Here is a 27697-nt window from a genome sequence, read left to right on the forward strand (position 1 = left end):
TAAATCGATCTAGCTAGGAATCTTTTTTAGAAAATGTCATATTCGAGTTTTATCGACTTAAACTTAGCGACTCTTCCTTACATCTATTGGCGAATAATAATACTAATATTTTATTTTATATATATTATTATATTAAGTAACGAAGTCAATGAGTGTTTGCTTTGAGGTTAGACTAATTGTTTATATTGTTTTGTGTCTTCTTAATGCACGTGTTCACTTAAAAATGCCTAAACGATCTTGGAAAAAACGCTTATACACAATCTAACTTCACGAAGTTAAACCGAGCAAAGCTCGGTCATCCAGGTACTATATTTTAAAACGGCAACGGCAGTTTATATTCCGCGCTCTTTCGCTCCTACGCATAGAACAGAGTATGTCTCGCTCGCTCGCCGACAGGCAGTTGCCTGACTTTAACAACAAATGTACTATAACAACAAATAATAAGAAATCTAGGTCAAGCAACTGTTGGCACGGTAATAAACTGGATTGGTGACCATGTTTTTACAGTTGCTTTTTATCTATGGAATGCTTGGTATCGTGTTTAGTGTGGGACTCGAACACGCTTCAGCACGAATGTGGCCAGCTCGCACCGGAGAAATACCACACTCCCAAAGAATATCGATTATAAAATATATTAATAAATAGTAATATATAGTAGTATGCGGCCAGAGGCCTATATTCTTTTACCCTTCGTTGTCTCTTCCTTTATTCTCCATCAATCCTTTCCCTATCCCTTAACAAGAAAAGTAGGAAATCCACTTGCACGAAGAGCATTTGCATAGGAATGTTTATACCCCCTGCTTACCATCAGGCGACCCACCAGCTTTTTATTTTTTATCTGTGAGTCCGACTCGCACTCGCCCATTTTCTTTGTTCTATTATCGCATGTAACGATGATAAGCAATGTTTCGTTTCTTTTGTATGAAACAGTTTTTATTTTTGTTTTCCTTTAATAAAAAAGTACTCTGTCGAATTAGTAATATCCTGTTATGATAGTAAGTTCGATTTGGTGTGAATAAATAAATTGAAAAAAAAAAATGTCAAAGACAACAGAACAACATAAGAAATTCTTACCCGGAATCAAGATCAGAGAAAAAGAATTCGGTGACAACTGCGTCGAACTGCCCCTTGACTATGACCTCGGCGACAGCTGGCATCTCCGCTAGTTTTTCCGTTAGTTTCCGTGCAAAACTCAGCACGGAGGGGAGACTCGTGTCTGGGTTCGGATTATTACTGAATTCGTCTGAAATATTCATGAAACTCATTTCATTTCATTTACAATCTTGAGTATCCATTACAGGGAATCTAAACACATTATATTACTAGCTGTTGCCCTCGACTTCGCCCGTGAGGTCAAAAGCATATCATACATGTCACATTTTTAATATAGCGCCATCTATCGGAAGTTATGAAACCTAAAATCTGAAAGTTGCTTTATTATATGAGTTGCAAACTCCCATCATAATGCATCTTTTCATGGCAATGAGATGTTTCATAGCAACAAATTTTCTTTCACTGTCCAGCCACTAACCTAACTATCTCCAGATATAAGAATCATATAAAATCGTTAATGCAACGTGAAAGAAAGACAAACAAGCAAAGAAGCTTTGGCGTTTTAATAATAATTCCTAGGGTTTACCTGGATCCATTAAACATGCACAAACAATATCTTTCTTTGACAGATTGGTTAAAAGTTATTATCTGTCGTCATGAATTATTATTTATTGTTAATTACTTAATATACTATTTTTTGTATTTTGTCTTATGTGTATATGTTAAATACATTTATGTATTATTTAAAAACTTATTTGTATTATTTAAAAGTAGTACTTGCTTGGTGGTGTAAACACTCCAAAATTACACTCTCTCAGCATTTTCCTATCACAGGTTGTCTGGTAGAGATCACTTGTTAGTGATAAGACCGCCTTTTGTATAATAATCCTATTGTTGCTGTGTTTCTTGTGTATTGTTTTTCTTGGTGTACAATAAAGAGTTAATTATTTTTTTTCAGAGTTGTACCTCACCTTACGGCGGTGTTGTTATAAACTCCGGCTGAGTGACCAGACGACCAGAGCCTAGGTCGACTGAGTGAGGAACCTACGGACTATCCGAGCGTTGTCCAGTAGGACTGACCGGTAAATCCAACCTCCTTATATATTGTTTTAAGGAGGTAGGAACAAGCCCATTGGTTGATAAAACTATTGTTGATATAATTATTATTATTTACCTTCAAAAAATTTTATTGTAGTACTGACATCAATGTAGGTGAGATTCACAGTGGGTTTGGAATCGGGAAAGGATGTGATTAAAGTCACCTAAAATAAGAAACAAATATGTATGTTTTCTTTATAAAAACTGCTATCCTACTTCCTTCCTACTAATATTATAAATGCGAAAGTTTGTACGGATGTGTGCGTGTTTGTTGCTCTTTCACGTAAAAGCTACTGAACCGATTGCAATGAAATTTGGTACGTAGACAGCTGGACAACTGGAATAACAAACAGGCAACTTTTTATCCCGATATTCCTACGGGATACGGACTTACACGGGTGAAACCGCGGGGCGCAGCTAGTTAACAATAAGGGTGTCCCATAAACAAAATGTTTATGAAGACCATACAATGACTTTCGTTGTCTTTTACATATATTACAATTGTATATAATATTATCTATGCAAAATACATAACGCACAATAATATTCATAAGTTTTAAGACTTCTATTATATATGAGAGAAGCTTTAGCATAAGCGTTTATCTTAGTATTTTCTTGTGTTTGGTTTCACGCGAGTATTATACATTTAGAAATTAAAAACTTTTCAACGGATTTTAAACGCGATTTATTCATTATATTATTAACCCGACGTTTCGAACACTCTACAGCGAGCGTGGTCACGGGGAGACTGATATGATATAATGAATAAATCGCGTTTAAAATCCGTTGAAAAGTTTTTAATTTCTAAGCGTTTATCTTATTAATAGAATCGCGTACGCATCGAAGATTACAGAGTACAGAGTTGCCAGCGGTACGAAGTATTAACGTCATCAATATATTGTTACAAAAATATTATCTTTCTAATATATAAAATTCTCGTGTCACAGTTTTCGTTGCCATACTCCTCCGAAACGGCTTGACCGATTTTGATGAAATTTTTGGTGCTTGTCCGGTATCTATGAGAATCGGCCAACATCTATTTTTCATACCGCTAAATGATAAGAGTAAGGCAGAACAGCGTTTGCCGGGTGCAGCTAGTTCACAATAAAATTTAACATATTCCCAAAAAGCTCCCGGTGTTTTTACTATTGCCTAGTATAACCTCCCTAATTTATTAATTAATTGTAACGATTTTGTACCTATTTTTTGTACTTATAAATAGCATTAAATTTTACCTGATGACCAGACTTCAGTAATGGTTGTACTATTCCTTTGAGGAGGTGGTAATGACTCTTCGTTGGAACCTTATGAATGCAAAGGATATTGTACCCAAGGGCTGGTCCAATGGCCAAAATGGTGAAGAGAAGTGTCCTCATCGTGACCTGGAAAACCGTCATCATCATCAGCCCATTCGGTCATCGCTGCATGGATACAAGCCGCGTATTATGTATTTAATCGAAACTACAATGTTTGTTTCGTAATCTGTCATTCGTTTATTAAGTTTAAAATAATCAAAATGGGAGTTTTGCGTGATACGTAAACAAACATACAGTCAAAAATTGCCTGTGCAATTTATTGTTTTCATAGTACAGAATTTACATTTCTACAGTTTTCTATGAGAAAATATAATTTATATAGATTCCTACTTCCTACTATCCTTCCTACTAATATTATAAATGCGAAAGTTTGTAAGGATGTGTGCGCGTTTGTTGCTCTTTCACGCAAAAGCTACTGAACCGATTGCAATGAAATTTGGTACGTAGACAGCTGGACAACTGGAATAACATATAGGCAACTTTTATCCCGGTATTCCTACGGGATACGGACTTACGCGGGTGAAACCGCGGGGCGCAGCTAGTATACATATACATAAAGCAGAGATTCACGTAGTCTATGATCGCGTAAGCATCGATTCTGTCTAAATAAAGACTTTATTTACTTCAATGACGAGGCATTTCCCATGTTTTTGTGTAAATTACCAGCTATATCATTAAATTTTGCAACTAACGACCAGCATAATTACATAACATCGTTTTGTATTAATCTATTCTCAATAAATCATGTATCACTTACCCGTAGTAACTTAATAAACTTATTATTGACCACAACAATTTAATTGCATTCCTATTATCCAATAAATAAGGCACTATAGAGTTCACATGTTTTTATCCAACAGTCGTTTTGTGTATGAAATATTCATTTATCTATAATCTCTTTGATTATTAAATATATTGACTTATCACTTCTATATTCATTGAAGATTTAAATTCGAAATTACGATAACGGTGTGATATTAAGTTTTGATAAATTTTTAACATCAGATATATCTTGATTAGTGACTCAGCCCTCGGTAACTGCATACATTAATTGAAAATCCTACTTCCCACTAATCCTACTAATATTATAAATGCGAAAGTTTGTAAGGATGTGTGTGTGTTTGTTGCTCTTTCACGCAAAAACTACTGAACCGATTGCAATGAAATTTGGTACGTAGACAGCTGGACAACTAGAATAATATATAGGCAACTTTTTATCCCGATATTCCTACGGGATACGGACTTACGCGGGTGAAACCGCGAGGCGCAGCTTCTGTGGGAGTGTGGTACTTCCCCGGTGTGCGCTGGCCTAATTCGTGCCGAAACGTGCTCGACATTGTGCCTATGAACTTAATATAATTAGTTACATATCCTATATTTATACCAACATTATAAAACCGAAGTTTGCTTGTTTGAACGCGCTAAACTCAGGAACTACTGATCCGATTTGAAAAATTCTTTAATTGTTAGATAGCCCATTTATTGCGTAAGGCTATAGCAGAGAGTAATATTACGGGGCTATAGGCTATATAACATCATGTACTTCATAGGTAAGACCACGGGGCACAGCTAGTTACTTAATTAGTTACTTAATCCCATTAATTATTTTTTTCAGCAAAGATTCCATCAATTTTGAAACATCACTATACGTATGAATAAATATTTGACAATATTAATCATTATTACTTGCATCTTCAAGTGAAGTCTTATCTATTACAATTAAGCCTGAACACAGCTTTGATTAAAACAATGGCGGGATAGTAAAATACAAATATTATGCCGCTTGTAGTTTGTACCGCGGCTTTCTCTGCGTAAAATTAGATAAGATTCTTATGCCATATTCTATTTTTTTTATGTCATAGTCGGCAATGGAGCCGGTGGGTCGCCTGATGGTAAGCGCTACCACCGCCCATGAACATTTGAAGAGGCGTAAGGCCGATAGCAGACCTTTCGCCTCTACAAATGGGATTGCTGACTTCAAATTGGAAAGGGATGAAAAAAGAATTGACGAGAGGAATAAAGGAAAGGACAGGGAAGGGTAAGGAAAAGGATATGGGCCTATTTTACCATTATTAGGTTAACATAAGTCACGTAAATGCTGGTAGCGTACATTCTAAACCTGTAACTGTTTACTCAATTTGCTGACAGATTTTAATGTAAGGGTTAGCTAGTCCTACTTCCTTCCTACGATCCTTCCTACTAATATCATAAATGCGAAAGTTTGTGTGGATGTGTGTGTGTTTGTTGCTCTTTCACGCAAAAACTACTGAACCGATTGCAATGAAATTTAGTACGTAGATTTTGATTGCAATCAAATCAAAGTTTTTTACAGTGTAACGGTGAGATAAGCATTCTGCTTTCAAATGTGTTTAGTAACAATCAATTATATTAAAAAATTATCAATTTCCATTTTTAAATTACTAGCTGCGCCCCGTGGTTTCACCCGCGTAAGTGTGTATCCTGTAGGAATATGGGGATAAAAAAATGGTTTCCTGTAAAGTCGGTTTTACGGGCGAAGATTTTACGTGACAACGCCAAGAACGATCGAGAAAGACAGAGACAGAGACACAAGCACGCGCCGATTCTATGCGCCTAATTCTCTAGTGCTGCGCGCGCGGCGGACCGATCATAGTTCGGTGACTCATCGTAACGTTACCGGGCGTTACACTTTTTCATGAGTGACTCCGAGCCGCAACCTAATTTAAGACGTTGTCACGTCAAAATTTCCTGTGTGTTAGTCCAGTTGTCCAGTTATCTACGTACCAAATTTCATTGCAATCGGTTCAATAGTTTTTGCGGGAAAGAGTAACAAACATACACATACGCATACACTTTCCACCATCCTCGCAAACTTTCGCATTTATATTAGTAGGATAGGATAGCATAGGACAATTACGTCAAGTACAAAACTTTCTAGAAAGACTGTCAGAAAATAAATAATCATTTATCTGCGAAATCATCGCCATCAAAAGCAATGGTGGCAGTGGTTAAAACCTCATACTTCAATCGATATATCGGGGGTTCGAGATAAGACGAACGTGCGAAAAATAAATAGTTTTTTTTTCAATTTACCTGTTCACTATCCATCATCACCATCACATCATCACCGCTCGAACTGGAAAAGGAAAATAATTAAGAAACCGGCTTGTCCGATAATTAAAAAAATGGTTTGACTATATGTGACCATAATTAAGGTGTTAATGTACCGCGCTTGCCAAGTGCGAGATGACAGACATGCACTTGGCTAGCGACGCGGACTATGACTTGAACCCTCATAAGAAATCCTGTGTCCCAGCTGTGAGAATAAATAATGTTTAAATGACAACACATTTGTATTTTAATTTCTTTTTATTCGATTCTAAACTGCCAGTTTTAAAATTTATAAAAGAGATACATATTTCTTAAAAACTTCTAAATTTCTAGTTTCATCTTTATTTGTATTCATTCTGTAGATATCAACATCGCCTTCTATGTTCAGAAGAGCCTGTAAAGGAAACATAATTTCAAATTCAAATTCAAATTTCAAATATCAACTTTCAAATTTCATAAAGGAAATAGTGATTCATAGGTTGTCCACCAGTCTAGCCTCGTTCCCAGTCAGTTAGAATGCAGAAAATTATCAAGTCGTAACTGTAGTAAGTGACAATATAATAAATCTATACTAATATGTTAAAATCTGTAGAATTTGTATTGGTTGAACGCGCTAATCTCAGGAACTATTGGTCCGATTTTAAAACACTTTCAGTATTAGATAAACCATTATTTTATAGAAAATTTCTACGACAATCGTTTAAAAAGAATCGCTACCAGGTAATTTCCGAAGAAAGTACTATGTTACACTAGCTGCGCCCCGCGGTTTCACCCGCGTAAGTCTGTATCCCGTAGGAATATCGGGATAAAAAGTTGCCTATATGTTATTCCAGTTGTCCAGCGGTCTACGTACCAAATTACATTGCAATCGGTTCAGTAGTTTTAGCGTGAAAGAGCAACAAACACACACACATCCTTACAAACTTTCGCATTTATAATATTAGTAGGATATAGCAGGATTTGGATGTCATGTAACTCGCAAAAAAAAATTCTCTCACTCTCCACACTCTGTAAATGTTAATGGTATAATGTGTAAATGTGATTAAAGCAATTCTTAAACAATATGTGTACAATAAAATATATGCTTTGTTAAATGTTTGAAGTAATCTATTTGAATTGTTTCTCTCCGCTGTGAATACATGATCAATATAAATATACACACTACATACATTTGACAAAAACAGACACAATTACATTTTTCTTTAACGGAAATTCGAACTACGAATTTAAATATTTATAATAATTATTTTGAGAAATTTTGAAAGAATAGAAAAAATTCGATCACGAGGCACGATTCGAACCCTTTCGTTTCTTACCTAACCGTAGCAACGCCTAGCCTCTCGGCCACCCGTGATCCCGCCACAGTAATCGAATTTCTTCTACTCTTTCGGTTTCATGTGCCTAAGGGACACCCCGCGCCATCTATTGAGATGATTAAGAACCATCACAACCAATACGAAACATTATTTCAATGATTACAATATTGTATCGATGGAACGCGGCCGAATTTTTTCTATTCTTTCAAAATTTCTCATTTATAAAGCATTTCAATGCTATAAAACTAAAAATTAAATAATTATTTTGTTAATAGCATCGTTCGAATTTCGATTACAGGGTTGCCATGTTAAAAAAAAAAAAAACATTACCAGATTCCTCTCCTTGGCTGCGCACACTAAAGCCGTTCTTTCATACACTTTGTATGGATGTATGTCGCTGTGTGTCAACATCCACACATCCAAGCGGCCGTCGGCCATCACCGCAGTGATGTAGAACGGATCTGTTTGTGACCACACTAGAGATGTTACTGGTATCTGTAATGTTAATAGTAGGTTATCGTCGATTGTCCGACTGCGTTAGGAAGGATTGCGTTTTGATAGACAGGCCCGCAAGGAAGAAGGCTGCAAGGAAGAAAGGAAACACTGGAAATGGTAAGGAAAAGGATAAAGGGCATCCCGACTGATTTTCCATGGAGAATTATTGAGTTTTAAATTTGTATAAAATTAAAAAATATGAAAAATGTCAATTCGGCAGCAAAAATATATCAATGTACAATGTATGTCGATGAAAAATTCAAAACGGCTAAGCAGAAGCAACACAACCTGAACATAACACTCAAGATTCTTTTTATCTCATACTAACTGCGCCCCGCGGTTTCACCCGCGTAAGTCCGTATCCCGTAGGAATATCGGGATAAAAAGTTAGTTGCCTATATGTTATCCCAGTTGTCCAGCTCTCTATGTACCAAATTTCATTGCAATCGTATCAGTAGTTTTTGCGTGAAAGAGCAACAAACACACACACATCCTTACAAACTTTCGCATTTATAATATTAGTAGGATTTTCTTGCGTGCAGGTTATATACTCTATGTTCCAAGGTGCATAACACATTTGGACGTGTTTTGATATAGAGATAGATGGAAAAATCTAGGCATGAAAATGAAATATACAAAGGTTAAATCTTTTCTCTCTTTATAACACAACTAGCGGCCCGCCCCGGATTCGCCCTTGGCACATATATAGCCTCAATAAATGGGCTATCTAACACTGAAATAATTTTTCAAATCGGTCCAGTAGTTCCCGAGATTAGTGCGTTCAAACAAACAAACATACAAACACCTCAGCTTTATAATATTAGTATAGATTAATATAAAACTAATTATACTTACATTTCCATCGGACACGTTGTTAACGATTTCAGTTTTAGCGACGGTGCCAACGAATCTTCCCTTGCTATCCACATTATATTTTTCAGGCAACATTGATGGTGTTTTTCTATGGAAAAAATGAAAAATCGCATGTTATTAACATATATTTTTAGCATCGAATATCCTATCCCACTAATACTACTGATATCATAAATGCGAAAATTTGTAAGGATGTGTGTGTTTGTTACTCTTTTACGCAAAAACTTCTGTCCCGATTGCAATGAAATTTGGTACGTTGACAGCTGGACAACTGGAATAACATATGGGCAACTTTTTATCCCGATATTCCTACGGGATACGGACTTACGCGGGTGAAACCGCGGGGCGCAGCTAGTAACGAATAAAATAATTAAAAATAAAGTGAAAGTGAGATACTGCTTTCCGAATAAATTTCTCGATGACGTCATAGTATCAATTCAAGCGCCTCACCGACTGTCCAGTGTAAGAAGAACCCTCGACGTTAACAAGCAACATAGATGTATGGTGCCAGAATCAGTAGCCGCTAAGAAATATGGCAGACCATTGGGAGAAGCTTCGAGAAATGTTATCACCGAAGCATTGTCTAAATAAAACAGAAATAAAGAAAGACAGTTTACAGATACTTCTTATTATCCTACTTCCTACTGATATTATAAATGCGAAAGTTTGTAGTGTGTGTGTAACTCTTTTACACAAAAACTGCTCAACCGATTGCAATTAAAATTAGTGGTAAGGTACGTAGACAGCTGGACAACTGGAATAACATATAGGCAAATTTTTATCCCGATATTTCTATATCAGATACAGATACAGACTTACGCGGGTGATACCGCGTGGCGCAGCTAGCATTGTCTATATTTAAGTTTGTTTGAACAACGTTTAAAACAACCTATTTAATCATAACTTTATCATTTTATCTACACTAATTATAAAGAGGAAAGGAGGAGGCCCTTTAGAGAATTTAATGTGTTGTGGAACAACATTGATATTATATTTATATTATTATCATCATATCATATATTATCATCATATATATCATACATACTTACTTGAAGCATTAAATCTGAAAACTTTAAACATTCCACCGGTTTTCCTGCAATTTAAAACTTCTCCACAGTTCTTAGCTACTAAATAATTGTCTACATTGTGTAAATTAACAATTTTCAATCCACTACAAACGATGCCACTTTCCCAATTCGAATCTTTCGAAATTATACTTTTAAATCTGGCAGCACTTTTAGCTCTGTCACTACCAATTCTTCGCATAGATGATTTTGGGCGGGAAATGTCAGTTGTCAAATTATTGTCTTGTCGTTTATTCGTCAATCTTTTCTTAGCTACATTTAAATTAAAATCTGTTAAATTATCTGTTAAATCGTTGTTTATTGGCACATAGTATTCGACTAAATCAATATATTGGTATTTTTCTAAACGCATCTTTGACCAAAACGCCTTTCCAATATCGTGATTACTGATGCTCTGTTTTTCTTGAACAACTGAATAAAGCGTTAGAATTCCTCTTTTTTGTAGTGAGCATACCTAAAAATTTATTTAAAGTTACTTATAAACTAATTAAATTAACTTTATTTAGCAACTCTTTAAGAAATTGTTAATTCAATAATAAATCATGTCTTATCCGAAAGTATTTCGTTAGGTCGATAACATGTGTTTTTGTATATAGGGTTCCTATGAGTTTGACATAAGTAACCATAAAAATTATAGATTACTAAAAACTACCAAACAACTAAAATAAAACATGCTATTCATACCTGCCCAATAACTTTGTTTCCATTTTCAAACGCAACAGTGTTGCTAGTTGTAAAATCCAAACCCACAATTCTGTCTATTGGCTCCATCAGATTCATATTAGAAGCACTGCTTGTGTAGGCACAGGGTCTTTTGGGTATGAACTGGGGATAAATTCAATTTGTGAACAACCCAATAGAACCTACCAACCTATGTTTATTCTAAAATCTTTCATACCATCGAGTTTGTCGTGGTTTTATTAGCTATTATAGCTAATAATTTATTTGACCAATAATATGTTTGAATGGAATACTGTTCACATAGTCCAAGACCAGTAAGGATCGAGTAATAAATGAAAAATGTGTAGGGACAGATTATAACAAGAATGAATTTTGAATCAGTAAGCGACTAAATTTATTGACAACTAGCTGACCCGGCGAACTTCGCAACGCCATCGACCTTTTTTCGAAACATTTATCCGTATTTTTTACCATATAAACCTTCCCTGTACTATTATGAATTCATCAAAACCAAAATTATCAAAATCGGCCCAGCCACTCTCGAGTTCTAGCGAGACTAACGAACAGCAATTTATTTTTATATATAAGATTTATACCTGATTAGTTTTGTTGTTTCTATTTTCCTTTAATTCTGCTTGCTCTTTAGAATCAAAGCCGCTATCGAAACAATTTGTTTCTTCCGATAAGTCCCATAAATGAACTGCTCTGCAAATTATAAAATAACAAGTGTCATATGGTATAATTAATTTAATGAATCAAAGTTTTAAATAAATCTTACCCATCTTTTAAAGCCGCAACAAGTATCCCATCGGTACTACCTCTGAATTTACTTATTTCTATATAATCTGTGGCTATTAACAATTTAATCGGTTCTAACATGGCAATACTTAGATCCCATAGACAAAGCACACTTTTATGTGTATCAGATTTACATTTTTCATGTATCGTAAATATTAAGTTACTTTTCGTCTGAGAAAAAACAATTCCAACTATATTAGTATCTTTCATGAAGGCGCACTTATTCTTATAATTTTTCATAGATATCGACACATAATCTTTACTAAACGGAAACTTGGATGTGCTTATCAAATTTGATATTTGAGTGTTGCCACTGTTTGTGCTTAATATATTGCTTAATCTACCCTCAACCTTCTTTAAAAACTTCCTTAGATTAACAACATTAAAATCAGTTTTTCTAATTATCGAATCATATACATCATATGGCAGCGTCTCATCGTTTCCTGCACCATCTTTTTGCTCCAAATACGCTCGCAAATGATTTGTTCTGTAACTATCATCTATTTCAGAATTTAGCTGCTTTTCATCGAAATTGATTAAATTCGTTACTTTCATTAAAACATCATCATTGTCTTTATGTATTTTTTCTTTGTTTTCTTTACGTGTCACGCAAATGAGTTCATTTGTAAAATCAACTGGATGTTGTGTCCATTTATTATTGAGTTCTACGTCTTCCGTTTGCACTTCTTGTGTGATACCATCATCAAATGTTTGTACCGAAACTTGTGTGTAATTTGCTCTCCCAAACGTTGCCATATACAAGTCGTACGGTATTGGCTTCATTTCGAAGAGCGTAAAAGACATTTCATGCAGTGTTACCATACTTAAAATATCATTCGCTCTCTGTTTGAGTTTCTCAAATATTCTTCGCTTTTTTCTATTCTCTTTTGACATAGTGAAATCGATAAATAATGGTCTGTAAAAACAAATAAATACAATTTATGTGTAATTTTACATTTGCTTCATCTTCGGTTTTGCAACTACTGAACATAATTTTGCTTAACACATCTGACAGGAAAAATGTTTAATTATAATGTTTGTAAATATACGTCATAAAATGCAAAATAGACTAATAGGGTTAGTAAGTTATTAAATCGATTTACTGTACTTATTTATATAGACTATAAATTATACACAGGTCAGGTAGTTTCTTCAAAAGAATACCTTAAGAGTTCTACCTAATTAAGATACCATCGCGACGTCACATACAAATTGGCGACGTTGCCAAACCGTCCTAATTCCATATTAACTAATTGGATTCTAAGCCGGCAACGTCGCTGTAGCATCCAATCATCCAGAGACAGCTCTAAATATGAACCAAGCATACCGCTCCAACACATCCGAGTGTACAGTCCTCATGCTGGAGACAGTGCTGGAACTGGACATCTCCTGGAACCCCTCATCGGTGAGCGAGACCTTCTTGTCGTTAGTGTCTTCGAGTATGAACTCCATCGGTTTCGTTTTGGTCGCAGTACGATCGCGAAGCTCGAAGGTTCCTGAGGGAACCCACACTAGTAACTAAGTCGATCTGCTCGGAAAACTAATGTCTTTGCAACATTTTCAATTGCTCCTCCCGATCGTAGCATAAACTTATACATATACCCTAACCTAGACTTATCCTTCCTTAATAAATGGATGGATAATCCTAAACAATAAATACCCAATTTTATAAAAAATGTGAAAAATACGCTATCGTGATAAAATCTACTTGTCTCGCTTACTTGCATGGATTAAACGTAAGGAAATTATTTAATCCTAGATAATCAGGTTAATGAGATAAACTCATGAAATTATTGTATTGTCACCGATCCTTGATAAGTGTACACGGTTTGAATTAAATCTGTCCTTTTAGAGTGACTAAAAATCGAGTGCTAAGAAGCCAGTTATCTACAAACATACAACTGAAGAGAATAAAGCGTATTAAAAAGCAATTTTAAATTGATACCAGCAGTTTCTAAGATTGGCACTGTCAATCAAACAAACAAACTCTACAGCTTTATAATATAATGGTCGCTCGTCCTGGCTCCACCCGGAAAATAACTGTTTTATCCCAAGGGAGCATTTAACCGGGATAAAGAGTATCCTATCACCCAAGTCAGCTTATACCTTGTCTGTATATCAAATTTCATCAAAATCCGTTAAGCAGTTTCTGCGCGACTGACGGACAAACATGCAAACAAACAAACTTTCATATTTATAATATTAGTGTGATAGTTTGATGAATGTACAGATTACTTATCACTATTATTCTTTAGATTAGACAGAAGACATTTTAGGAGAGTTCAAACTGACATAATTTTTCCTTCAAAAGCAAAATATCTATTCGTCACATTTTTTACGATTTAAGATTTATTTCATGTACGTTGAGTCGTTCACTTCCATTTTTTTTTTATCATAGTCACCAAAGGTGACGGTAAGCCGCCTGATGGTAAGCGCTACCACCGCCCATGAACATTTGGAGAGGCGTAACGGCCTTACGCCTCTGCAGATGGATTGCCGGCTTATAAAAGTGTGGGATAGAGAAAGGATTGACGAGGGGACTAAAGGAAAGGACTGGCAAGCGAAAGGAAAAGGAAAAAGGAAAGGGACTCCCCCACGCATCGAACGGAACACAAGCGGAAATTAATATTATATATCTAAATGCGCTCGTAAATACCAGAATCCAGCATTTTCTCCTCTTTCGTCTGAATATAGTCTTCATCACGGTCTTTAGTATCTGATACACCACTGGATGCGTCATCGTCCACCTTGCCTGACGATGAACTGTGGTAAGAGTCGAAATCGGACTCGTAACTCTCAAAATCATCTTCGTAACTGACGTCATCGTCACTTGCCTCTTTAAATTTTTGTATCTGGAAGAGAAAAAAGAATCCGCTCTGAATGAAGTCGTTATAATAATTAAATATAATTGAATCTTTGTAAGAGCTGATCGATTTTGACGAGACTCTAACTTGCAGATAGCTGATGTTTTAAGGAACAATAACTTTTTACGCATTGAATCAAATATTCCCACAGAAACGTTGGGATTTAAAGGAAAGAAGGTTATAGTGGGTAAAAATCCCACATGATCTGCTTTTGCCCCCAAAACACAGAGAGAAGATTTCCTCCTCGTTTACACAAAAAGGCATGTTCCAAAATTAGAATGCGGATAGTAAGTGAAGGTTATGTTAAAAAACCACGATATATTTGACGTATATTATTTATTTATTTATTTATTTATTTAACTCTTCAACAAGATTGTAGATAGAAGGAAACTTAAAAATAATAATAATAATGAATATAATAAAGCGTACAATTTGTTTGGCGGTCTTATCACTTAGAAGTGATCTCTTCCAGGCAACCACGGTAAAAGGTAACGAGCATACTGATAAACTATAAGCGGGACGAAAAACAGATATTTACCTGTGAATGATCACCTTTTAGATCAACAAAAAATGCTTTGGGTTGAGCTTTCAGCCTTTGAGCCAAGTTGAGCATTTCAGCATTATTATCAACCGCATCAGGAGTCAATATCTTCACTTCACCTTCATCCAAAGTTCTTGTTTTGGTTCGTTGCCTCTCCTTATTTTTTACGTCTTTTATAATAACTGCTTCAGCTTTATTCGAAGCCTTTTTTGTTTCGATTGCTTTATTTCTACTTTCATCAATGTTTTTTGCATCTTCCAATTTTGTTTCAAATTCAGAAACTAGCTTGCGTTTAACAACTGGAGAATTTACAGTGACGTTTGTGAATGGCAAACTTTTCGATGAGCGCGGCGTTTTATTAGACCTGGCTGTATCAGGGACAGCCTTGTCTTTAGCAGTTGAAGATTCTGTTGTTTTCCCGCTCTTTTTAATATGTGTCAAAGAAGGTGAGGCTTTTAACAGATTTTTCATTGGCGATACGCTATTCTTAGTCGTAGATTGTGTAGATTTCTTTGGCGCTTTTAATGCACTGTTTTGTCTTGAATATATATCCGCAGTTGTGGATTGTTGAAGGTATGGCCTCGGAGTAGACACACTGTATACGCTCTTTTTGAGTTTCTCATTTACATTTTTCAATGTTATGTCATCCTTTGATTTCTCTTTTACTTTACTTTTAGTATCTGACGATTTTCGTGCCGCGTGCATGTTGGGTCTAAAAAAATTGTATAATTATATTGTATTTAAAGTCAATATAATTTTTGTAAGTTACTTTTTATAATGTTTGTAATATAATTTATTATAATTGATATTAATACGATTTTATTATTACTTATTTGTGTACATAATACAATACTATTTTATACGATATGATGATGCAGGTATTTTTTATATATTTTCTTCTTTTGCGCTAACCTGTTAACTTCTTACAATTCCTTAATAGAAACACTGACGTAACTATTTTATCTAACATAGCCTAGCGGGCGTTCTAAAAACTAATGTAGTACTAAAAATGCTTGGTAATATTAAATTGAAAGAGCGAATTGATTTTTTTTTGATCATTTATTTAAACGTACTTTTAAACAATTTGCTTAAGTCAGACCCATTGTAACCGACACCTTTACTAACTAAATACAAACTTGATTAAAATAAAAAAAAGAAACACAACAAAATGTTCTTTGATAACCCCAAGAACGAATTAATATATTCATTTTTCGCCAATTGAAATATGAACATTGTATTGTTTATATGGAAAAAGTACTATTTAAAAAAACGTGGAAAACCTATTTATATGTTGCTACGTATCAACAGTTACTACTACGAAACTAGAATAGTTTCAATATACAATTTAACTTCAAAAAAGAGGCAACCCTACCCGAGCTTCGCGTTCCTACACAACATTGATAGTTATACGGACTTCTTTATAAATTATTACTAGCTGCACGCCCCGGCTCCGCCCGGGTTGTCATTTATCGTAATTAAAATTATTTTAACTATCCTATCTCTCAAGTTGGATCGAACCGCACATGGTGTGCGAATTTTATTATAATCGGTTAAGTGGTTTAGGAGTCCAATGAGGACAAACATTGTGACACGAGATTTATATATATTAACATATCATGATTATTTTCTTCTTTCTCTGTCTTTATGTGCACTATTTTTCTATTTTTATATAATCGTGCTTAAAATCCACAAAAAAAAAATGAGAATATACTCACTTTCAATGTACCCTCAGATTGGAACCACATTTACTATAATATTTTATGCTTTACTTTCGTCACTGATATAAGAACTTCAAGTCACGTAAAACATGTTGAAATTTCATGTAATTATTTGACAAGACGTACAATATCGAAAGCATTTTTGTCATCATGCCGTTGCTAGAGCAACGCCTTGACCCACATACAGCTGTTTAAAATCTTTTTTCACCGTAGATGGTTGGTTCTTCTATAATGCCGTCACAGCAATCCGCACGAATACGCAAATCTACAAGTATGGCACGATATTTGCAATTTTTTATCATACACTGGCAATAAATCGTTAATTGCGCGAATGTTTGCATGCAAGTGCACACATTTATCTGTGCAAGGGAGTGTGATAACTAACTCCCATGGATAGAACTTGAACCATCGCACCTAACGCGAACATTGTACAAGTCTTGATTTGTGCATTCTGGAATTGAAATTCAAATTTAAATCAGCGTATTTTCATGTTCTGTCCACGTACATATAATGTCACTTTGAAAATACGACTTACGCAAGCAAAACTATGTTGAAAAGAAATTTGGAGATTTTATGATTTGCAAGCGAAACACATATGTTACATATAAATGTCAAAATGAGAAGTCAGTCAAATCACAAATGTCAATTGTCAACAAAAACAATCAATAGACGCCGCATAGAAATAGGTTACAAAGGTTTAATGTAAAAAAGATATTATATTTAAAACTACACCGTAGAATAATAAATATTAAATAAGTGTAATAATGTCGGACGTCGAGGAACCAGCAGCAAAAATATCGAAAGTAGACGTATGTTCTTATATCATTTAAAACACACCTATCGAATTAACGCACGGCATTAATAAGATTTTATACTTAAAATTATTATAAACTATTGAATCAAACAATATTCGTATGCCTGTACTCTTGTTAATACTCTTTAAATTCATATCTGTATGTTGATATGTTTGTGTGTAACCAACTCCTTTAGACTTGATTTGAACCCACTTTAAACGTGCATATTTAATACCAACTTTCAAAATTTCATAATATAAACATATTTTATAGTATTTTATAGTAATGTTGTGCTGATGACATATACCCAATAAATTGTCTAAAACTTTATGGTGATGTCTTTATGATAAATTAATTGCATTTTTCAACAAAGATTACATGATCTTCAATACATATTTAGCCTATATTTGGTTGTTTACATTACAAATTATAATGTGTAAAGTTGTGAATTTGTCACCTCATTTCTCTGGACCTGCTGAGCCGACCTAAAAATATATTATACCAATAGAAATACAAGTCATAGGCTATGCTTTGTTTGTTTTTGTTTAGCCGTGAAGTGGTGCTAGGTATTTTAAGCTGAAAACCTTACAAAAGTCTACTAGAATGTACCTGAATAGAGTACTTATCTTACTAATCTTACTAATATGATAAATGCAAAAGTTTGTAAGTATGGTTGGATGTATTGATGTTTGTTACTCTTTCACACAGTAACAGCATATGATATCTGCATGAAATTTGGTATTGAGATAGATTATAGTCTGGATTAGCATATAGGATACTTTCTACCCTGGTACTGTGCTACTGATGCCGCATGTTACAATTTTTTTATTTTTTTTTTATTATTATTTTTTCATATTTCAGACTTCAGAGCCTGGTGTTGAAGAGGAATTAGATGAAGGTCATGAGGAATGGCTCAGTGAAGGATTGCTTACGGATGATGATGGTAACACTATGGTGAGTGTGGAGGCAGTTTATAGATTCACTTGCTTTTCTAGAATATTCTAATGAATTGCTATAAAGAGAATGATATGAAACTCTTTGTCTGTGGACATAATATATGCACAACCTTTTACTACTTTGAAATATCTCATTCACAAATATTATTAAGATCTGAAACACAATTTTGAATTGTACCTGTATGAATAATGTTAATAATAATGTTGTGTTAAGTTTTGCTGCCTACCATTAAACTTATTTATACCCTTTAACTGGGTTGCCAGGAAGCGGCCACTCTAAAGAAATTGCCCCAATATACTTATGGATACTGGACTGTTTAAAAATTATTTTTTAAATGTTTGAGTATTGTTTATTTTTCTGTTTGTTTGAAGCTAATGAAAGCATCACACAAATATTCTCACGTTCCGGAAGGATCCAGTAACTTAAATAATAGAATGCATGGTAGCTTAAATTTGATTTATGTTTGTGTGATTTTTGCTACAAACTATCTTATCTTTATTTCTATCATCATCTTCATTATCAGCCAATATATGTTCCCACTGCTGAGACACATGCCTCCTGTGAGGGTTCAGGAAATAATCCACCACTTTGGCCAAGTGCAGGTTGGCAGATATCACATGTGGTTGAACTTTTGATTCTTGGACAACTCTTAGGAGCTACTAGACCAATTTCAAAAAATTGTTTTCATCACTGGATAATATGTATGTGATCCCTGGACACTAAAGTATAATATGTCACATGGTTGAGGCTAGGGCAGACAGCTGGTATGTTTATAAATTTATTGTTTGATGACACCATAACATCATCATCAGCCCATATATGTTCCCACAGCTGGAACACATGCCCCCTATGAGGGTTCAGGCCATAATCCACCACGCTGGCCAAGTGCTGGTTGGCAGATTTCACACACTGACCATAACACACTATTCTAATTAACATATAACAGCAAGAAGAAAGGCTAGATAACACGGCAAGCCACGACAGTACACTGTCGAGCTTGGACGCGGAGCACGCGGCTGATGATGAAGCACAGAATCAGACAGAGGATATTGAACAGGCACTCGATGATATGGAGAATAATGTGGTAAGTTATTTTTTTTTTTTGTGTTTTCTAGGGCTCTGTATAAAGGAAAAAGTCTTAGTAATAGACTTCACAGAGTTTACGGACAGTTAAGTCTAAACTAAGACTTTACTATCTGTCTATCACCAAGCTTTATCTCATGAACCAAACCCCCCTCCCCCCTCCCTCTAATATATAATTTCTTCATTTCATAGTATAAAACGAAGTCGCTTTCTCTGTCTGTCCCTATTTATGCAAAAAACCTTAAAATTTTGACATGTAACATAAAAACATGTATTTCCAGGCGGAACAAGACGGCACGGAAGCGTTCCTCGTGCGGAAGGCGGGTAGTGAAGAAACGAAAGTGGAGAGCGAATTGGACGAGTCAGTGCGACAATCGGATGACGATGGGCATGATACTGATGAGTTATTGGTATGCCGCCATTTTGTGTTTGATTTGTTTTTTGTTTTTTTATTTTGTTTTTGGAACGAAGTTCCTTATCGCGCGTTGTAAAAGGGGGCTAGACGGGAAAAATTCTTACAAAAAGTTGTCACGACACAGTTTGCTATAGTAAGCTATTGTAAGCTGTGCGGCGTCGCATGTTTTTCTGTCTGTCGCTCTCTCTCTCTCTTATAGAAAGCAAGCCAGATATTTCTACTGATTAAGTTTATATAACATTATATTTGTTAATAATAAAAAAAATGTTATTATAACTTAAAAAAAAAAAATTAATACAATTCCTTCACTAATTAATCGAAAGGAACTTCGTTCCACCCGGGTGTCCCTTGACACCTCACAAGTTTTTTTTTTTTTTGTTTTTGGTATGTGACAGATGGTAAAGGAGCTGGTGGGTGTTTCTAGTGAAAACCTGTCTTTTTATGTGATGGTTAGCAAAGGAGCTGGTGGGTCAGTTGAGAAAGGATCTGGTCAGTTATTTTAATGTGACAGTTGGCAAAGGAGCTGGTGGGTCTTCTTATGTGACAGTTAGCGAAGCAGGCACAGCTTGGTGGGTGTCTTTTTATGCTACAATTGAGTAAGGAGTGGGTCTTTTTTAATGCAAAAGTTGCCAAACGAGCTGGTGGGTCTTCTTATGTGATCATTGAGAAAGGAGCTGGTGGGTCTTTTTATGTGACTGTTGGCAAAGGAGCTGGCGGTTCACCTTATGCTTAGTGACCATCACCGCCCATGAACATTAGCAGTGGCTTTATGCCTTTGCAAATGGATTGCCGACTTTAGTATATAAGGGATATGGAAAGGATTGATAAAGGGAAAGAAAAGCGTATGAGCTTTGTGAAGAATCGGATCTTGAGATAATTTAGTGGTTTAATCCTGGTCAATTGTAATTCCATTGCTTTTGAGATATTATGAAGGAAGTATGTGACAAACTGTAAAAATAAACATCTGGCGTTTAGAAAGAGAGAGAGAGAGCAAATCCGTATCTCTCTCTCTCTCTCTCTGTCTTTCTCTCTCTCTCTCTCTCTGTCTTTCTCTCTCTCTCTCTCTCTCTAAGTTAAGTTAGTCTTTGGCTTCTTAGTACTGCATTTTGTACTAAATCTCTTTTTTCAGAGAATGCTCGGAGAAGACGATCACAACGGTAAAATAAAAGCGGTGAAGAAGAAATTCGAGAATCTAAAAAAGGACGAATCCAGCGATGATGATGATGATGAACATATGTTCCGTGTAAGTTTTACCATCCTCTTCGTATATCATCACCATTTACAAGTGATGTCAACTGTCTGAGTGTTTTATAAGTGTCCATAAATTGCATTGTTATATATGTACCTACTAATATTTTAAATGGAAACGTATCTATGTTTGTCTGTCTCTTCTTCACGCCTAAACCATTGTACAGATACGGATAAAACTACTAATAGTCACTTGGTAAAGATAAAAAAATACTTAATAATACATATTTTACAGCAGCTTTTGAGTTAACAATTAATAAAGAAAGAATAAATAAAGAAAGAATAAATATTATACATTTATATTATTACTAGCTGCGCCCCGCGGTTTCTCCCGTTAAGTCCGTATCTCGTAGGAATATCGGGATAAAAAGTTGCCTATATATTATTCCAGCTGTCTACGTACCAAATTTCATTGCAATCGGTTCAGTAGTTTTGAAAGAGCAACAAACACACACACATCCTTACAAACTTTCGAATTTATAATATTAGTAGGATTTAAGCTTCATAATTAAATTAATTATGTGATTTACATGAGTTTAGCACACTTCAGCATGAATTGTGGTAACTGGCTCCAGGGAAGATACCACAACCCCACAGGGGTTCGGCAACACAGCAGCATGACAGTGCTACTGTGTTTTGTCTGGTGAGTGAGAGAGCTGGTCTTCCTTTTCACCCAAACCGATCCATTGGTTCGTATATTCCTGTCGTCAATTCTTTTCTTATCCCTTATTTTTAAAATCGTTCAATATATTAGCACAGTTCCCAAGTTCACAAATGTTCATGGGTGGTGGTGATCGCTTACCACCAGGCGAACCACCAGCTCGGTTGCCCGCTAAATAAATCAACAGGTTTAGATGCTGAATGCTAACTAAGTTATCGTTTAAGAAGTTACATAAGGTAATTAATATTGCAGCAATTCATCAAATTATTTTTCAGGGAGCGAATGTAAGAAAACTGAAAGTGGCCAAAAATGTTCTGATGAAGAAGCCGGCCATAAAAGCGGAGCCCGAAGATATGAGCGACGTGGATAGCTTTATGGTAAGTTCGGTGGGGGTGTAAGAGACGAATAGCGGTTGTATCGTGGAGTGCTTTTTTAGGCCAGTGTCGGTATTGGAGCTGGTGGGTCGTCTGATGATAAGCGCTACCACCGCCCATGGACATTTGGAGAGGCGTAAGGTCGAATGCAGACCTTAAGCGTCTGCCAATGGATTGCCTTAAATTTGAAAGGCATTAAGAAAGGATTGACGAGAGGAATAAAGGAAATGTCTGGGAACGAAAATTCTCATCTCATCATAGTGGTATTTAGCCCGCCTCCTTCGTACAGTGGTAAACGTGTGAGCGTAGAACCCAGGGCTCCTAGGTTCGCACAAAAAACGACAAAGACGCACAAAAAAAAATGCCTCGGGCTGGCAGGACACAGAAGACTGATCACCTGCTTGTCCATAAAGAAAATCGATCAGTGTAACAGATGTATATCATCTGCCCCATATCCCACGGGGGGACACGGGACTTCTCTTTTATATTGGGACTAGCTGCACCCGGCAAACGCTGTTCTGCCTTACTCTGATCATTTAGAGGGATGAAAATTAGATGTTGGCCATAGATACCAGATAAGCACAAAAACTTTCACCAAAATCGGTCAAGCCGTTTCGCAGGAGTATGGCAACGAAAACTGTGACACGAGAATTTTATATATGTATCAGATAGATTTAATTATTCGCCCATTTACACAGGGAATCCTAGTGTGGGAGCAAGGGTTCTTAATCTACATATATGTAACAAAATGTTTTGATGAATAAATTATTGTTTATTATTTACAGTCGTCGGACGAAGCGACGACAGTGAAGAAGATATTCGGTGTGAAGAGGCATAACAATGTCGCCTCGAAGAGCACGACGAAATCGGGCGTCATCAGACCGACGATAACCGTCACCAAGAAAGTCGTCACCGTCGATAGGTCTGGAGGTAAATTAGGCTAGACCTGGATTAGGTGCTGACTGGAAAAATTTTATCTCACTACTACTACTATACTTATATACTACTAATACTATATATATATATATATCTTTTATTTATATATATATATATATATATATATATATATATATATATATATATATATATATATATATATATACGATAAGAGTAAGGCAGAACAGCGTTTGCCGGGTGCAGCTAGTATATATATATATATAACTGAAAAACTTGCTACTTAGTACATGCTTTTTAGAAGAATTAACTAATATCCACAAAACTAGCTATTTACTACTCTTACTTACTAGAAAAAACCTACGTAATAACGGAAAAACTATCCACTAACTACTTACTTACTAGAAGAAACTTCGTAATAACGGAGAAAGTAGCTACTAACCACTTTATTTCAAGAAGAAAGAGACAGTCAAACAAACTTTCTCATTTACAATATTACGCTGTACAATATTAGTAAGGATTTTCAATTAAAGTAGCTCTCTTATTTCCACAGACAAGCCAGAATTGAAGAGCATAAAGCAAGAGGAACCGGAGACCCACGTGAAAACTGAAGACGTGGAGCAGTTCTACGAGGAGTTCCTCGAGGAGGACTTTGATGAGGTGACATTTAACAAACTTTTATTAGCTTCACACAGACACACACACACACACACTCACACACACACACACACACACACACACACACACACATACACACACACACACACACACATCTATGTACTAATTTGTATTTATTTATGATCCGAAATGATATAATTACCAGAGAATTCTCTTCCCCACCCTGCCTAGTCCTTTACTTTCTACCCGTCGACAATCCGTGACCTGTGACCTCTGCAAGTGTTTATGGGCTGTGAACCATCACAGCCCATAAACACTTGCACAAGCGACCAGGCTTACCTATTAATGTTAGATATTATATCAAGTCCTCCGACACTGATGGAGAATGTTCACAACCATTTTATTTATTTATTTTATTACTCTTCAACAAAAATTGTACAGGATTGTAAAAAAATATACGTATTAATAACAAGATAGACAGAAAAAGAGTACAATTTGTTGGGCGGCCTTATCACTCAGAAGTGATCCCTTCCAGGCAACCCGGGCAAAAGGTAACAAGCATTAATAGAGTACTGGCGGGTCGAGAAACAAAATAACGTACAACATATACATAATATAATATTTTACTATATTTTTGGCTGTTATAATATAGTATCGAGGCGTCTGCGTGAAAATGAAAGATGATTTTCTCATAGCTTTGCTTAGATAATTTTTATTTTTTTTTATGTCATAGCGGGCCACCGAGCTGGTTGTTCGCCTGATGGTAAGCGATCACCACCGCCCATGAACATTCGCAGCGGTAGTGTTTCTGCGGATGCGCTGCCCGTTTTTAAGGGATAAGGGATAGGGAAGGGATTGTCGACTGAAAAGAGGGAATGGAATCGGAGGGAAAATTATCCTTTTCTTCACACACGCCTTTTCTTTTTTTGGTTTTGCAAGAGAAGTAGTAGACACACTCTTATTTGTCCTATAATACTTTTCCAGGAGTCTGTAATGGAAGCGATAAAGGAAAACAAGCAGGACATCATGAAACCGGAGGTGATGGACGAGGAGGTGCCTTCGGATTGCGATTCCAACTCGGACGAAGACTCCTTGTATGATGTATGTATACTGTATGGTTATGCTAGCTCTCCGCCCGCGGCTCCGCTCGTCTAGTCAAAGGGAATGACATTTTTCGCCGCGGTGAAAGGTAGCCCATGTTTCCAGATCTCCAGATATAAAGTTGTACCATACTGATAGATTATAATATGAGATTCCTTTTTTTAACCCAAGGGAGCGATTAAATGAATCGGTATAAAAACTGTCCTATCACCCGTGTCGGCTCTGTATACCAAATTTCATCAAAATCAGTTCAGTAGTTTCAGCGTGATTGACGGACAAACATCGAAACAAACGAACTTTCACTTTTATAATGAAACTCACTTTGATGAAACTCTTTTTTTCCCAAGTAGAGAATAAGTAAGTGGAATACAATACACATCATTTACGGGTATAACTTATATCTCTCGTTTTCCACTAGAACACCTTTTTATAAACAAAATTATAAAATACTGAACCGTTTCCGGTGATACTTTTGCTTCAAGGACTTCCCATCATCGGACTCGGATGACATGGAGGAGTGGTTCACGTTGGATATAAGAGACGAGAGGGCTGGTGATTATATACCGCTATTAGGTAATGATTTATTATTTATTTATTTATAACTAGACGCGCGTCCCGGCTCCGCCCGGATATCAAAGTTCCTATTTTATCCCAAGGGAGCATTTAATTGGAATAAAAAGTATCCTATCACCCAAGTCAGCTGATACCCTGTCTGTATACCAAATTTCATCAAAATTCGTTCAGTAGTTTCAGCGCGATTGACGGGCAAACATCCGAACAAACAAACTTTCGAACAAATAAAATTGTAATTAATTTTGAAATTTCGTTATTTAATATACTTTAACTAGCTTTTGCTCGCGGCTTCGCGCGCGTTATATTCGGAATACTTTAATTGATGTCCTCTGGTCTGGCGGGACACAGAAGGCTGATCACCTACTTGTCCGTAAAGAAAATCGATCAGTGAAACAGATGTACATCATCTGCCCCATACCCCACTGGGGGACACGGGACTTCACTTTGTAAATAATGTTTTTGAATTGTTGAAATATGTTTAAATGTGTTCGCGATGTTAAATCATCATCATCATCATCATCATCAGCCCATATACATTCACACTGCTGGGACACAGGCGTCCTATAAGGGTTCAGGCCATAATCCACCACGCTGGCCAAGTGCGGGTTGGCAGATGTCACATGTCGTCGAAGTTTTGATTCTCGGACATGCCGGTTTCCTCACGATGTTTTCCTTCACTGTTTTGAGCAGTGGTGATATTATCTACATGCGCAGATAAATTGAAAAATCAATTTATTTCTTGCACGCTCGCCCGGTCTCGAACCCCGACTTATCGATTTTGAAGTCCGTGGTTCTCACCACTGAGCCACCACTGCTTAGGTGTTAAATAAATATGTTTAAATAAACATATTAATAAACATGTGTTCTTTCGTTCTTTCTATTACAGGTCATAAAGCTCACAAATTACTCACAGAGGAGAAGGAGAAGGTCGCAGCGCGGATAGCGAACCTTCGAGAGAGTTTATCAGCGCTGACTCACAGCGGGAAGCAGCAGGCTGAACAGCTGAGAAAAGCGACTGCAACGCTGGCTGAATTGGACGCTACTTTGAAGGCCTCTTGATTAAATTTATATGAATAGATTTGTTTTTTATTTGTGTCCATACAAGCTTACCGCCCGTGGTTCGTCCGCGTGGTCAAATGCGATTACCATGGAAAAGAAATGTTTCGCCGCGGCAAAAAGTGGTGTATATCCTATGGTCTATGGGCTATGGCCCACAATCTAGCTTCCTATCTCCAGACACACTTCATATCACAAAACCGCAGCGTTGCAACGTGAAAGATAGACAAACGGACACATTTTCGCATTAATAATAATTATTTTAGACTGATTTATCTACTACTGTCAAAGAAAAATACAGTCCCGAATTACAGGAATCAGTCGAAAGACTTTTGGGGATAAAAACTATCCTTGTTCAGGTCTTAAACTATATCTGTGCCAAATTTCATCCAAATCGATAAGGAGGTTTATGCGTGAAGAATAGACAGACAAAGTTACTTCCGTGTATTTTGTAATGACCTATGCCCACTGCTTTGAGCGTCAAACATAAAAGAATATTTCTCGTTAATTATATTAGATTATTTATAACATGCATATAAAAACTATGTCACCGAATATAACACTCACAAACTAACGGACTTTATTAATCTATTCTAATATTGTATAGCTGAAGAGTTTGTTAAAACGCACTAATCTCAGGGACTACTGATCCAATTTGAAAAAATCTTTGAGTGTTAGATAGCCCATTTATTGAGGAAGACTATATATGTACCACGGTCGAAGCAGGGGCAGACCGCCAGTTTGTAATATGAGTGTAAATTAATCTCGACACGATAAATAATTGAATTTCTTGTTTAGATTATGCATAAACTTGAGCATACATATGCAAACTACCTATACTATTTAACAGAGGAAAAATCTAATATTGAATTAAAAGTTGTACGACGCCATTTTAAAAAACAATTTGAACAAGCCAATGTTTTTTTTTTTTTTTAGTAATAAAACCCTCGATAAGTTTTTACTATAAATTTAAATTCAAATTCATGTTTGTTAAT

General features: G+C 35.9%; 3 protein-coding genes across 3 annotated transcripts in view; 1 reads left to right on the top strand and 2 right to left on the bottom strand.

Annotated features, from left to right (window-relative positions):
• LOC119838889 (UDP-glucosyltransferase 2-like) overlaps positions 1-3527 on the bottom strand; it is a 20476-nt gene extending 16949 nt beyond the window's left edge. The window contains exons 1-3 of the mRNA XM_038365033.1: positions 3387-3527; positions 2228-2315; positions 1075-1243 (exon numbers count right to left, since the gene is read on the bottom strand). Coding sequence (XP_038220961.1) covers positions 1075-1243; positions 2228-2315; positions 3387-3527 — 398 coding nt within the window. The remainder of the gene's footprint in view (positions 1-1074; positions 1244-2227; positions 2316-3386) is intronic.
• Positions 3528-6796: 3269 nt separating this feature from the next.
• On the bottom strand, positions 6797-15916 carry LOC119838928. The gene is made up of 11 exons (XM_038365073.1): positions 15208-15916; positions 14462-14657; positions 13133-13301; positions 11786-12721; positions 11604-11712; positions 11011-11151; positions 10291-10780; positions 9692-9824; positions 9224-9329; positions 8204-8368; positions 6797-6951 (listed from the first exon to the last, which is right to left on the bottom strand). Exons 1-11 carry the CDS (start codon positions 15913-15915, stop codon positions 6847-6849), a joined length of 3258 nt encoding a protein of 1085 aa, XP_038221001.1. The 5' UTR covers position 15916; the 3' UTR covers positions 6797-6846.
• Positions 15917-17571: 1655 nt separating this feature from the next.
• LOC119838970 lies at positions 17572-26724 on the top strand. Its single transcript, XM_038365128.1, has 11 exons — positions 17572-17737; positions 18584-18676; positions 19626-19763; positions 20044-20172; positions 21307-21420; positions 22362-22463; positions 23246-23390; positions 23908-24014; positions 24957-25073; positions 25556-25646; positions 26533-26724. Exons 1-11 carry the CDS (start codon positions 17693-17695, stop codon positions 26703-26705), a joined length of 1254 nt encoding a protein of 417 aa, XP_038221056.1. The 5' UTR covers positions 17572-17692; the 3' UTR covers positions 26706-26724.
• Positions 26725-27697: the final 973 nt, after the last annotated feature.

This window comes from Zerene cesonia, unplaced genomic scaffold, assembly GCF_012273895.1.
Source record: "Zerene cesonia ecotype Mississippi unplaced genomic scaffold, Zerene_cesonia_1.1 Zces_u006, whole genome shotgun sequence".
NCBI classification, from domain to species: Eukaryota; Metazoa; Arthropoda; class Insecta; order Lepidoptera; family Pieridae; genus Zerene; species Zerene cesonia.

Coding starts and splice junctions, on each gene's coding strand:
- LOC119838928 (XM_038365073.1), bottom strand. CDS start 15,915: ATGCACGCGGCACGAAAATCGTCAGATACTAAAAGTAAAGTAAAAGAG. Junction 11,713..11,785: donor GTTGCGGCTTTAAAAGATGG/GTAAGATTTATT, acceptor TATAATTTGCAG/AGCAGTTCATTTATGGGACT. Junction 9,330..9,691: donor CTTCTTACACTGGACAGTCG/GTGAGGCGCTTG, acceptor TTTTTTCCATAG/AAAAACACCATCAATGTTGC.
- LOC119838970 (XM_038365128.1), top strand. CDS start 17,693: ATGTCGGACGTCGAGGAACCAGCAGCAAAAATATCGAAAGTAGAC. Junction 18,677..19,625: donor ATGATGATGGTAACACTATG/GTGAGTGTGGAG, acceptor AACATATAACAG/CAAGAAGAAAGGCTAGATAA. Junction 23,391..23,907: donor CACCGTCGATAGGTCTGGAG/GTAAATTAGGCT, acceptor TTATTTCCACAG/ACAAGCCAGAATTGAAGAGC.